Genomic DNA, 14,467 nt, shown 5'->3' with positions numbered 1-14,467 from the left:
GCTTTTCTTAGGGTGACCAGACAGCAAGTGTGAAAAATCAGGACAGGGGCTGGGGGGTAAGAAAAAGGCCCAAATATCGGGACTGTCCCTATGAAATCGGGACATCTGGTCACCCTCACTTTTCTCCGGTTTCAACTCTCACAGGTTGGGATACTGTGGGCCTGAGTCTCATTTACACTAAGACCACTTCACCTCACTCCGTCTCGTCACGGCCCTGAAAGGAGTGTAGATGTAACTGGCACCCACGCTGAGGCCCTTTTACGCTGCCAGAGTGCAAGTGAGGCGCCGCCTGAGCGTCACCTTATGGTTTTGAAAGCTCATAGAATCCCTCAACCTCAAAGTGAAAGAAAACCGCTCAGTTCCACATGATTTCTACACGCAACATCTCTGGGTTTATACTAGGACCAAATCTTCAGCCGTACAGCACTGCGAGGCCTGGACAGCTCACTAAGGAGAGCAGGAGGAGAGAGGAGGTGATAGCTTAGCCTTCAGTTAACTGAGCTAATGCTTTCCAAAAATAATTAACACCAGCCATTTGTGCACCTGATCCTAGCCATGAATTGAATTTAATATCTCAGACTGGCCCCACATATGCCTGGGGCAGGTGCCCTAGATATATGTATAATAATAAATAGCCATTGATGATCAGTTCCTTCTGAGCCAATTCACCTAGTCATGAAGCTCCTGCCGTACCATATGAAATCAGGTTACACTAGACCAGGGGTGTCAAACAGGCAGCCTGCCAGCCTCATCCAGCCCGCCTGATGTATTTATGTGACTTGCATGTCCCATTCAAATTCCACTTAAAGCAGAATCTCAGCATCTGTTTAAAGTGGAAAAGCCGGTTTCTGACCTTCGTGATGGTGAAGAACACTTCCAAATATGAACTGAAGGAGAACCAGTGCAGTGTTGCCTTCCTGAGTCTTCAGAGAGCCTGAAACAATGGCTCAGAGAGGTGTAAAATCCCCAGTCCCCGGTAAAGCTCATTAGACCGTCAAATTCAAACGAGCACACTTGAACATCAAGATGAACTACTGCAGAGCTGATCATTTCAGCAGGGGGAATGTGGGATGGGGTAGGAGAGACGCTCCAGGAGGTTGGAAACAGGTGTTGCTGTAAGGAAACATAGAGGGAAGAGCAGAGGAGAGACACAGAGACAAGGAAGAAGGGGAGAAAGGAGGGTGGGGAAAGAAGACAAGGGAAGGGCAGAAATAGTAGTGGCCCAAAGGGAGACTTATTTTTCTACCGAGGGATCCAACAGTAACTCAAAGTTTAGTTAGCACTTAAAGGCCAGATGCTACCGCTGATCCCATTGGGCATCCGGGCCAGGACTTAAAGTGGAATTTGGCCCTTTCCACCACAGGAGTTTGACACCACTGCATTAGTCCATCCTGTCATCTGAAATCAGCTGAGCTCCCAGCTGAGCCTGTTAGAGTTCCAGGGGCCTGTGCTATCCTCCTTGGGACAAAGATGATGGAAACCCCTGGGATCCCAGGGTGAAGAGCCCCCTTTTCTGTAGTGTACCTGGAATCAAAGGCTGCAGTATGCGTCTGGAGCCAGAGGGATGGCCCAAGAATATAGGACTTGCAATTCTGGGTTAGGCCACTGATCTGTCTCGTCCAGCAACCTGTCCCCAGTATCAGCTGGTTCAGAGAAAGGTGCAAGAAACCCTGCAGTAGCAGTTACGGGCTAACCTGCTCCCAGAGAAATTTCCTTGCCAATCCCCAATAGCTACAGGCTGGCGTAAGCCATGGCGCAGGAGGGTTCACATCCCTTTCCAAAAATGTTGTGGGAAAAGACGATGACGTCCTCGATGATACATCTATGGACAGCTCCGTATAGTATGTGCAGGGCTTTAGCAGAGAGAGCAGTTACTGCTGCTGGCTTTGTGATGCCCTTCCTCTCAAAGCCTGGGGCTGAAATAATGTGCGAGGAAGAGGAGGAACTCTGAACCCCCAGCCCAGTAGACCGCAGGCATGGGGGTTATACTGATTTTCCAGCTGATAAGATGACACCCTCTCCAATCCCCCATCACCTCCTTCTCCCCAGGGGGCCAGCCATTGCCGATCTGTGAATCCAACGCTCAGACAAATCCCCGAGAAGGGGCTCAGCCTGCCCGAGTCGGGAGGTGACACTCCATCTAGGGAAAGGGTCGTTGCTGGACTCCTGAGTCCTTCCGGGGAAGGGGGAGGGTGAAAAAGCAAATGTCAATCCACCCCCCCCCCATCATTCAGGATAAGCTCCTGCCTTAGCGAGGGAGGGGAGGAGGGCGATGGGGTTGAGTAGAGAGGGAAATAGCTGTTCTATGGAATCCCCTCTTGTGTCATTCCGAAGAATGAACCCTCTGCACAATAGCTCCCCAGGCCACCGGCAGGGGATAAAGGGCTTGTTCTGCCTCTCGCTGGGCTGCAAATATTTTCAATTTGCCACTTTAATTGATGTCAATAAGGTTATGCTAAATGTGGAGATTTTCGACATTTCTGCTTTCGAGCTCCACGCTGGCTCCCGAGGTGACCGCTGCCCGCCCCCCACCCCGGGCGAGCTGCCAGCACAAACGCCGCAAGCCTGCACTTACCCGGTGACGGGTGACGGGATCAGCCCAGATGTGTCAAAGACGCCTCTCCTCCCCTCGGCTCCTGGTCCTCAGCTCCCGGCCTGCAAACACTTACACACGCTACAACCGCGAGGAACCACACTGATTTCAATAGGGCTGCCTGTGGTAGTAAAGTGAAGCAGGTGCACAAGGGTTTGTAGGATCAGGGGCCCGGTTCCCAGCCCTGTAGGCAAACTGACTCACTCCATCCTGCTTTACAAACCCCTCTCTTCTAACAGGCATTTTCTCTGCAAAATGAACCAACTGTGGTTACAGTCCCAAAGTGGGAAGATCATTTAGGTGCAGCCTTAATTTTGAGATGGGCTGAGCTACTACCAGCAATGTAACCCCCTTTCCTTTACCTGTGCTTTTGAATAGGGGGTGGGTGAATTCACATCCCCAGATCAAAACCTGCTCTTCCAGGTTGGATCCAAAAGTGGGAGCTTACTATTCAGATCTGGTTCAGATGGGAGCCCAAGATGGCAGAAATCTGATGACCTTTATTCTATCTTTATTTGACTTTATCCTCCAGGGTCTTCAATCTGGCACCATTTGGCAAACGTAAACTGACTTAAAAGCCACCATAGATATTGGCTGTCACAAGGCCACTTGGCGGCAGATCCTGCTGGGTCTAAGCATGCTCTGTTCGTGTGCCCATCGACAATGCTTTCCCCCTTTGCTTCCCCAGGTGATGAGCATCCTAAGCAACCCGAGTGGCGTTCCGCCACAGCCCCAGGCTGATTTCTCCATCTCTCCCCTCCATGGTGGTTTGGATACCACCAACTCCATCTCCGCCAGCTGCAGCCAGCGGAGCGACTCCATCAAGTCTGTTGACAGCCTCCCCACCTCGCAGTCCTACTGCCCTCCCACCTACAGCACCACCGGTTATAGCGTGGACCCCGTGGCCAGCTACCAGTATGGACAGTATGGACAAAGTGAGTATCGAGCCCACCAGAGAGTCGGCTGGACTTAAGCAGAGTTAGGTGCGGGGGGAGTTGGGGTATTGGAACCAGCAGTCAGATGGGGTGTTGGCTCTGCACTCAGGAATGGATTCCCATGGATGTCGTCTGTACAGAGAATCATTCTTTAGGGACTAAGCAAACAGACACTGTCCCGCTCTTTCCGTGCTCTGTACAGGGTCCCCCACTCACTTGCCATCTATTGGAAAAGTCTGAATGAAAGATATTAAATAGGAATATGTATATTGTAAGAGAAGGAGGGGTACCTCCGGAATCCCTCTGCTTCCCCATCTCCTACTCCTGCACCCTCAGAGGCCCTACATCATGGTGACCCTGCTTCTGTCCAAGGAGATGTAGACGTGACATCCCTAGCCAAGGGACCGAGCTCAGCTGCACAGGCATTAGCCCACCAACCCAACCTGTCAATAAAAATATAGGGCGGATATCAATACAGCTTGAATCAATCATTAGAAAAACGCATGTGATGCACACCACGGCTCCTCAGCTGCCAAAACCATCCCAGTCAAACAATTCACAGTCCCCTTTACTCAGTTCTGACCCAGCTGCCAACACCCCCACCATCTCTTTAAACTACCAAGGGTTCCATCAGATAGATACTTAAGGTGACAAACCCTCTCACCTTTGGGGCTTCCTCAAGCAGAAGAGACTCATGCCAAACACACGGAGGTGGGGTCGTGGCCACTTTGCTACTGCACATGCAGCCCTATTGGGAACAGAATCCAAGCAGCAAAGAAACAAAAATGAAAGAGAGAGAGTTTCTCTAGCCTTTTCATTATGAATTAGACACCCCGTCAGCAGGTACAGGTTCTGGAATTTCGGGTGCTTTTAATGCAACCACCCGCTTCCAAATTTGCATAGGAATTATTGTTGCTATGGCATCAATTTGACCTCAAGGACGAGGATGAGTGGTTGGATGAATGGAGGTAACATGCCTTTCCCAACATTCAGAAATTGCTGACTGTGAAAATGTTACAACCACACTACCTGTCCCCAGATTCTCCTGAAATGTCCCTTCTGGGAGTCTCCTTCCAGAAATATTGACTCAGGATAGCATGGGAAATGGCCACCCAGTGGCTGATACAGAGGTCTTTTGAAATCAGTGCTGACGGGGGGAAATTGCCAGGCATGTGTGTGTTTCATAGGCGACATCATAACCAGGAGTCCCAGCCCTGGTGGAATTGAAGTGACCATTCCAAGCGTGGTGCCAGTTCCAATGCCTCACAGCCACTGGGCCTTTTATGTCTCCAGCCCACCATTTTCCTTGTGACCAACGCAGGCCTGGCCCATCAAACCTCACTTGTTGCTTCAGTCAAGAAAAATGCTGGAAGGGTGTGTGTGTGTGTGTGTGTGTGTGTGTGTGTGTGTGTGTGTGTGTGAAAGAGAGAGAGAGAGGCAAAGGGTTTGGTATGGGAATCTGTGACTTCTGCTACTACCGCTGGCCAACAGTGGGGATTGCTTGGTTTGGCAAAACCTTGTCAGCCAGGTTTGGTTCTAGGAAAGTTAGAGATAGGCCAGAGTCAGAATCCTGGGTGTGAACACACTCAAAACTGTTGTGAAATTTAGATCTGGACCCGAACCCAGCTGTGACTTATTTGAGCCGCCAAGATTTGAGGGCTGGGGGACTGGCTCATCTCGGCAGCAAAGCCTGCGTAAGGCATCCTGAGCATCCCGGCTTGCCCCTGAGGCGAGGCTGGTGTCAAAGATCTGCCGCCTGAGCCAAGGCTCACTGAAATCAAATGGAGTCTTTCCATGGGCTACAGATCAGGCTCAAAAGACAGCGGTTGGGAGGGTCGGTTTCACCTCTAGAACGGCTGGGTCACAGAAACACTAGAGACCCTGGCAGAGGGCTCACCTGCCGGTGTTAAACTAATAATAAGTGTGTGTTGTGAGAGAGCGACCCGCAATGGGTTAAAGGTGCATCCTCTTCCTCCCTAGCTCTCCAGCTTGCCCATGGCTTGTCCTCGGTGACCTTTCCTTCCATTCGGCCGTGGCTTTTTATTCCCCTCTCCGTCACAGCCCTTTAATGTCTTTAACTTCTATGGCTAAATGAGAACCGGCTGTGGCGGCAGACAGGATCAATAGCAGCTTCCCCCTCGCCCCTCCTCTTTTTGTTTTTAGGGAGCTTGATCTGCGACCCCTTGACCTTCCCCTCACTTCTGGATGCGAGGCTGGACACACGTGCTATTGATAAAAATCTTAAACAAATTCCAATACCATGTATTTCCAATAAAGATCCCTTCAGGCAGGACGTTAGTCACACCCCATGTGTGTAAAAAAAAAAAAAAAAAGGTGGGGTGGGGGGGATACATTTTAAAAATAAAAAGAAGGAGTTGAGAAAAGACAAGGGAAAGATCAAAAAGGAGAAGAGAAGAGAAAGAAACGCTTGTCTTGTTTTGCTGCCGGAATTCTTATTGGGGGCTCTCTGGGTTTATGAAACCGTCCGCTCAAATCCCTTGATATTCTTTTATTTGTCTCCCCTTTTTTGTTTCTGTCTCGTGTCTCCCTCTTTTCTGCAGAGTGTTTAGACTTTCATCCCATTTCAAAGTCTGGTTTTGAGCTTACGGTGCAATCCGCCGGGCTCGGTTTGCAGTGGGACCGTTTTCCGGTTTATTTCAATCAGAACCCGGGCTCCCAAACGTTCTGTGCCCAGCAGCAAATCTCGTACGATTGACAGAGTTAGACCAGATGTGCCGCGCTCCCCAGAGACATTCAGGTAGCCAGCCACAAAGGGTCCCTTCCTGTTGCCGAGGTGAAGGTAGGGTGAGAAGCTTTTAACACACACACACACACACACACAACCTCCACCACTTCTTCCCATTGCTGGGAACTGAGCCAGTGAAGCCCAACTGTTCCCTTTCAATGGGATGCTGGATGGCAAGTGTGGCCACAAACCAACGTTATGTGTGTTAAGATGAGATGCATTTTAAGCTTCAGTTTCCCTATATATACATGATCCCTGTGCAGGGCCTGCTCAAAAGCCCATTGACTTCAACAGGGTTTGGATCAGGTCCATAGGGAACACGATCTATCTGTCTATCTAAGAGACGCTGAGCACATGCGATACCTGGTAGAGTCAATGAGAACTGTGGGTATTCAGCACCAGGCATACACGCACAGTCCCACTCGTACACACACCTGTGCATTTCTTTTTGTTTTGATTTCCACTCTGTATTAAACCAGCTCTGATTTTTGGCAGGGAATGACCCACTTCCCGTGAACCCTTCCCAGAGGTGTAGAAAGGGATTGACGGGTGGCTTTTGTTGGTTGGTTAGTTGGTTGGTTTTTAATAATAATACCACCACATTTCTAACACCAAGTGATGACCAAAACAGGACGAGCAACTTCTGGCCAACCTTCAGAAAGTACTAATTTCCCAGGAGAATTAATATTCCCAGCTCACCCTGCTTTTCCTCCCTCGGCAAGTACGTGTCGGAGCCCATGCCTTGCACAAATGTCAGCGTGGGGGGGGGGTATACATGAGGATGGATGCACAAAACCAGCACACACACACACACACACACACACACACACACACACACACACAGAGCACTCTTAATTGTATGGGCAATGTGTCAGGAACGAATGTGGTCTACTAGCCCGTCTCACGTGTACACACCCACCTAAGACACATGCACCACAGCACAAATTTACAGGGCTAAGCCTTAGGACCGAGCAAACTAGGGACATGGGAATCTCATTCTTCCGGGATCTTCCATGCACCCCAATCCACACCCCATTTCCCAGTCTTGTGGTCCCATCAGACTCCAGTGCTGGTAGGCCACCTCGGGGACTGTACTCCCTCATAGGCCTTATGCTGCCCTTCACACCTCAATGTAACTTTATCCTGTGCCCGAGTCCATTTGCCGCTCACGTGGCCCAAGCCATGAACACTCATGCACAGAGGCAACGCACAGCACGTTCTGTCCCAGCCGGTGTGGAGCAGGGGTGCCAGATTAATGTGGTCCTTGCAGTTCCCAGAGGCCGGAGCCATGCTAATGATGCCGGTGATGGAACGCAGAAGCGTGAAAGGAATTCTAATAGATATGACAAGTCTAATAAGAATTTGTGTCTGGAAGGGACCCCCTTTGGGGCAGGCATCTGACAAGATGTTGATGGCTGAAATTTGTTTACTCATTGGCACCGATGGCACATCTCCTGCCAGCTCCTTATTAATCTAATTTGAGGCATTATAGCTAGTGAGAGGGAGAGACTTTGACTGAAGCTCTGCTAATGAGCGGTGTCACCATCCTGCCCTGTCCCTCTTCCCCTTCAGTCCATGGGGCGGTCTGTTGAGCTGGAACTTGGTCACAACTTGGGATACGGAGAGTCCCTGGATTACCTCGGGAGTTGCCAATGTGTCTTCCATGATGATGATCCGCAGAGGCTTCTCCCAGAAGGGGAGGAAGGAGGCGAGGAGTGAAACTATCAGAGACGTATCAACCTACAGTGTCTGGGTCAGATTCTAATCTCACTCACACTGGGCTAGCCCCATTGAAACCAGTGAAATAATTTACACCAGCGTAACTCAGATCAGTGGTGGGCTCTGTGGCTGTGAGGGAACACAGGGAGTTGAGCAGGAAGATCTCTGCGCTCACCCAGCGCTCCTACCAGCTGTCATTCTCTTCAGCCTTCATCCTTAGGCAGCTACCCAGGACATGCCCTTGTCTATAGGAGATGGGGAATTCTTGTGTTTTTCCAGACATTTTCACTAGGTTTGGGGAAGACGAGTGAATCTATAGCAATGTGTGTGCAAAGTTCTGTGAATGCAACCTCGGTATTTAGCTCCAGCAGGGCTTTCTCTTCTGTCAGGCCGCCCTAGCAGGTCCTGGGCCTATCTGTCTGTGACTCCCCTCCCATGGTGGGGGCCTGTGTGTCTGCAACTACCCCCACAGTGGGGCCAGCCTGTCTGCAATTCTCTCTGTGACAGGGCCTGTCAGGGAGTGCTCCCCGTGGCAGGGGCCACCTGTCTGCAATTCCCTCAGTGGTCAGGTCTGTCTGGGACTAACTTAATGGCGGGGACTGTCTCTCTCCCCCAACCACCATGGAGGACCCCCTTGTGTCTGTGACGCAGCCTTCTCCACAGCAGGGCATGCACATCTCCATCTCCCTCTGTGGTGATGCCCATGTGTCTGTGACTCCTCCCTGTGGCAGGGCCTGTCTGACTGCTCCCCGTGGTGGGGCACGTGTGTCCACAACACCTCCTGCACCCCCCTATGGCCGGGCTCATGCGTCTGCAACTCCCCCCATGGCTGGGCCTGTCTGTCGGCGATTCCCCTTGTGGCAGGGATTGTTTATTATCCTCTTTTTAATGGACGTAAAATGCCTCATGCCCCGCAAATCCCAATCCTCATGCTGTGTTTTTTTTCCCTTCCTTTCCCCCCCCACCCGCCCCCCAGCTGCTGTCGACTATTTGGCCAAGAATGTGAGCCTGTCTACACAGCGCAGGATGAAGCTGGGAGAACATTCAGCCGTGCTGGGCCTCCTACCAGTAGAGACAGGCCAGGCTTACTGAAAAGCCCATCTGTGCCAACAACCCACTCCAGCAACCTGGTACCACCGCAGAAAACACCACCAGCAGCCTTCCAGGGTTCCACCTCTGCCCGGACACCACTCCTTTCCAAATCCCCACCACCCGGCACCAACTCAAGCTGTGAAGGAGACGGGAAAGAGGGGGGGAGGGCTCTCCATCTATCCAGTTCCTTGCCGAGCACTCTTCTAAGACGCCAACCCAGCCTCTTTAACCGTGACTCCTTCTGTGGCCAGAGACAATGGGTTGGATACATTTACTAACCCTAACGTTCATGCCCTCCCTCCAGCCCACCTGGTCAGCTTGGCATACTGCCCACACTTACTGACTTTCCATTGATCTCGGTAGTTGGCACAGTCAACGCTGAATTTCTTTTTCCATTGTAAAATATATTTTTTTTATTTTCCCCCTCTTTTTTATTGTAGTAACTTGGTGGACATTGTGTAGAAGGAGTAACCAAGCTGATCACTAAGGGTGATGCCGTTTGGGACCAAAAGACCTTTGGACCAAATATAAGAAGGTGTTTAAAAAACAAATGAAAGTTACAGCAAACCTGTCCACCTCCCACACTGCTGATAGGATCCCATAGCAAGGAAGAAGCAGGCAGGGATGTTGCTCAGCAAAGGTGGGATTCGATGGATGCTATAAATGCTCCAACCTGGGACCTTTGGAAAGTGTAAATGTAAATTGCTGAGCGGGGTTAGGAGAAGTTGGGGGCAGGTGTGAGCAACACTCAGTTTTCCTCTTAGGGACCAACTAGATCCTGACAGGATGGCGTGGGGCTGACTGAAAACCACTTGCATCCCATAGCAGCAGGAGATTCAGTAAGAAATGTTGGCGCATGTGCGTGTGGAGGGCTGGCATGGACACTGTTTAGGCCAGGTGGTGTCTGATTGTGCAGAGTGAGAACTGAACAATGACCTTCCTTCGCTCAGCGAGTTTGATCCTGGCCGTGAGGGAGAGTGGCTGTGTATGTATGTCAATGGAGGTGCGCTGCCCAACGGTGCTGTAGCTGAGCCTGTGTCTGGCCTAGCTGGAGACACTTCAGCTTTCAGAACTGGGTCCTTCTGCTGCTTAGAACATGACTGAAATGAAATGAGACTTGTTCTGAAGGTGCCTGTCAGGGAGGTCTCCCCTCAAGCGAAGGGCTGAGTGACAAGTTAGTCGCTGGGACGGAGGAGGTGCATTAGCTAAGGCACAGTGCCACACAAAACTGGAGTGGGCGTCACGCACTGGGGAGACAGGGCTGTGGGAATGTGACCACGACAGTCTGTCTCCAACTGGCCAGAGAGAGAGGGAGGCATAAACCCACAGAATGCACCTATTTGTGCTGTACTGTACGGCAGAGGAAAGACTCTTGTGTCCTTATGCACACACCTCTTTGTTTCGCAACCTACCAGGATAAGTACTTGTCTCTTACCTTAAGTAACTCGTCCTTTTCGCCATCATCTGGTGCTTTTCTGGACAGGCTGATCTCTTGGTCCCTTCTCTTCATATTTCTCTGTTCTTTATTTTGGAGCTGCATTCTCTCTAGGCCTCAGATTTATTTTTTTTTGGTTCAGATTTGCCTCCCTCTTTTCTGTAGCATACAGCACTCTTTCCTCTGTATCAACCCATGATCCTGCTCAACTCAATGTTCAGATAAACCCAGCCGGGAATAACAAGTTATATATGAGTCACAAACCACATGGGGTTTCTGCCATTTATTTTTTTATTTGTAACACTCTTCACTCATCCCGATAAATTGCTATAGCAGGTCCCTAAACATTTAGATTTCCTTCACTCTCTGATTGCATTTAAATGGCTCACCTCCAAGAACACACTTACTGTTTACTCATCACCCTGAAGAGGATGGGGAAAGCTGCCATTGAAACAACCCATCCTGCTCCCCTCCTTTAAATGAACTTGTGCCAGCCAGTGACAACTTGTAAGGTCCAACGTTCAATGGATTGGCAGCAGATGCTGCATGCCGGGTCGGTCAGGTACAACTTTCTGGTGCCTATATTGGACATACCCTCAGTGGAGTTGAGAGATGTAGGGGGGACCTAGTTTCTGCCTCCCAGTGTGATTAAAGGGCGGGTGAGGGGGCAGATTTCTTTCCTGTATCCTTCAGCTTCTTCGTTTTTGCATTTCCCTCAAACCATCAGTCCTTGTCTTTACACCTGAAGCAACATCTTCAGGGCAGTTTCAGGCTTTCTGGTGCCTGGCCCTTGGCTGCATTTAATTGTTAACCACAAAGTTGCCAACTCCCGTGGACATGGCAGCCCACATGGGCAAATTGCCAGGTCTTAGTCAAAGCAGATTTTTGCTTCATGTGTTGCTCTGTATTTCATCAGACACCATCCATGGCTTTTCATCCAGCCCACTGCTTCACTGGGCTTTGTTGTTCTGAGCTCCTGAAAGCATTTTAACACACAAGGTTCATCTCTCTTAGTTATACACACACACTGCTGTTCAGTAGCTGGGATGCTGACAATTGCACACATAGACTCCTCTGCAGTGACTTGTACAGAGAATCCAAATCCCTCCTTTGCTTGTCCAACTCTGCAACAAATAGATCTGTGATTCCAGAACCTCCCCTCAACTATGGGAGAATTTCCCGGGATCATAGAACTTCCTAGCTCTTGCGTTTCACAATGCCATTTCCAAGACTAAATACTGCATATAAAATGGGAGTTGATGAGGACAAGAATACTGGTTTCTTAGAGGTTACTGGCGAACTGGCGAAATGATAGACAAGAGGTGTTGCCCAAAGCTAGTGTGATAGAAAAGGAAAATGGAGAGTTATGTGCTTTTGGTTTGGATCTGAAATGAGGAAGAGCAACTTTTGAATCCCACTACTGGCTTGACTGTCCCTCCCAGTAACTATAACAACATTATTACCCCAACCACATCTAAACTGGAGAATCAAAGGAACATCTGGAAGCTCGAAGCAGATGTTAGGGTGTTTCCATGAGATAGCTCGTGACTGAAACAGCCATTTAAATCTGCTCTAGTACCTCATGGTTACCTGCGGTTTTTGAACAGACACCAGTAAGTACTGCTGCAGCCGTAGAACATGTGCATTGTGGGATATTGCTGTATGCCATGAGCTGCATTAATCAGCAAAAAATATTGACGGCTGAGTGCCCATAAGCACCCAAGAAGGGCTGTCATGCCCTAGAAATCTGCAGCCTGGCATGTCTTGGTTCTGTTAGGAAATCTAATGTTCAGAGGGAAAATGTTAGCCCCCTGCATTAACTGAGCATTGTTATCACTGAAGGCCAATTAAAAAGCTCTAGTAATATGCCAAGTCCCGAAAGCCATTTTATACTTCAACTAATTAAAGCCATTTTTGACTAAACTGCTTTCTCGTCACCTGCCACATGATACAACCAGCAGGAAAGACCCACCTTGTAACAAGAAACGGTTGACCACTGATCCCGCCCACAAAAAGGTGCATTTCCTCTTTTCCCCACCTTGTTTTCTTGTATACTTGTGTGGGCATATATACAAAAGCAACAGACACACAACAGCTCCCAGTCCGTAAGGTGGCCCTCAACACCATACAGCAGGTTCTAGTAGTGGGTATGTTGTTAACAGACAACTTCAGTTAAGCTAAGAGCCAGAGTGCAGGAGCCTAAGATAAAGAGTCTTAAAAAGAGGCAGCGTTATAGAAATCTGTTTACCAATTACCTTCACCAGAAAGTCCACGAACATCCTGGCTGCTGTTGTAAATAGAGTTCTTAGAGGAATATGAAAAAACGCCCCATGCGAATAGCTATCCTCTGACCCTCTCCCTGAGTTCGCACTTATGTATATTAGTTGGATATCTGGTCATGTGCTGTATGTTTATAGAAAGTTGCGTTTTTTTATATACTAAAAACACAGTGAGGTGCTATGCTAGTTTAAAAAAAAACCGGGGCAAACCGTAGAAATTTGCATATCGTGTGTTTTCAAAATACATTCCAGAATCTTTGGGGTGGGATGGGCTTGTTTTTGTGGGTGGGGGGTGGGGTTTTTTTTTGTGTTTTACTTTTTTGAAGGTACGTTAATGTATGAAAGTCAAAAGATTTTGTTTTGTTTTGTTTTATGGATTGCCAACCTCCGTTCTGCTGAAAAAAAGACAAACTGGGGGGATGAGGTGGGGAAGCAAAATGGAGGGAGAGATGCGCTAAAGGCGAAACGCTAGGAAGGGTGGAGCTGCGGCTCTTGGCAACGGGCAAGCATCGGACTCACAGGAGCCTGGAGAACGCCTGGCCAGAGTCACTTGAAGTGAAATGAAATGCGAATGAGCAGACATTCCAACCATGGGGATGCAGGGACACCTGGGAACCCAGACAAATCCCGCGCTTAATAAAAACGAACCAACTGAAGGACACATTCAATGGACGTTCTCCCAGGATGATTTTTTTCCAGTCCTGTGAACACGATCCTTGTGGGAAAAGAAGTAACGGATTTGCTTTATCTCCCCACCCACCGGCACCATTCCGAGACCATGCTGGTCACTATCTCACCATGTTCTGCAGTTCAGCAGATTAGCCCCTGTTGTTCAGAGACTTTGTGTATTTAATGCTTTTAACCCCATCACCCCTAACACCTCCATATACCCATCTGGGGAATATCTACATAGCACTATAGAACATTCCTTATTCCTTGTAACTGCGGATATGTTGCTTCTGTGTTTGACTCATAGCCATTTTGCTCCATGTGTATGCGTGTGTGTGTGTGTGTGCGCGTGCGTGGGTGTGCGTGCGTGTGTGTGTGTATATATATAATCGCACCATAATTTATTCAGCTATATGGAGTAGTAGAATAGAAAGAGAAACTGGTATTTGCTTTAACTACCTGCTGCCTGTAGGTGTCTCTCTGTAACTCAGGCATAACTGTTATACATTAAAAGAAAAAAAAAGAATTAAAAGTGTCTTTGGAGAAATTATTTAATTCACTTCGCAGTGTGTCACACACAATCAAATGGGAGCTGCATGACAAAGACCTTGGGGTTTTATGGGTGCTTGGTATAATAATAGGGTCATTTGAAAGTGAGGGGCAAATCCGGCCCTAAATGCCTAATTTAATCAAATTAACACACATTAGGAAATGCAAAGACATGCATTTTCACAAAGTGGTTGTTTTCATAGGACCGACAACACATTGATTTAACTTCTCCTCAGCAGCAGTGGGTTCATTAACCCACACACTTCTCAGAGCCAGCGGGGGCTCAGATACCATGGTAATGGGCACAACATAAGACTCTAAAGCAGGGGTCGGCAACCTTTCAGAAGTGCTGTGCCGAGTCTTCATTTATTCACTCTAATTTAAGGTTCCACGTGCCACTAATACATTTTAACGTTTTTAGAAGGTCTCTTTCTATAAGTCTGTAATATA

The 14,467-nt window shown here is 48.9% G+C and overlaps 1 protein-coding gene across 2 annotated transcripts in view; it reads left to right on the top strand.

Moving 5' to 3' along the window:
- Window positions 1-13,780, top strand: part of PAX7 (paired box 7) — a 151,907-nt gene extending 138,127 nt beyond the window's left edge. For both annotated transcript variants that reach the window (XM_044996554.1, XM_044996553.1), the window contains 2 exons: window positions 3,282-3,528; window positions 8,970-13,780. In XM_044996554.1, the coding sequence (XP_044852489.1) occupies window positions 3,282-3,528; window positions 8,970-9,085 (363 nt within the window). In that variant the 3' untranslated portion in view covers window positions 9,086-13,780. The remainder of the gene's footprint in view (window positions 1-3,281; window positions 3,529-8,969) is intronic.
- Window positions 13,781-14,467: the final 687 nt, after the last annotated feature.

The sequence above is a fragment of the Mauremys mutica genome, chromosome 21 (genome assembly GCF_020497125.1).
Source record: "Mauremys mutica isolate MM-2020 ecotype Southern chromosome 21, ASM2049712v1, whole genome shotgun sequence".
Taxonomy (NCBI): Eukaryota; Metazoa; Chordata; order Testudines; family Geoemydidae; genus Mauremys; species Mauremys mutica.
Note: the sequence above shows the minus strand (reverse complement) of the source record. Positions and strands in the feature narration are given on the sequence as shown.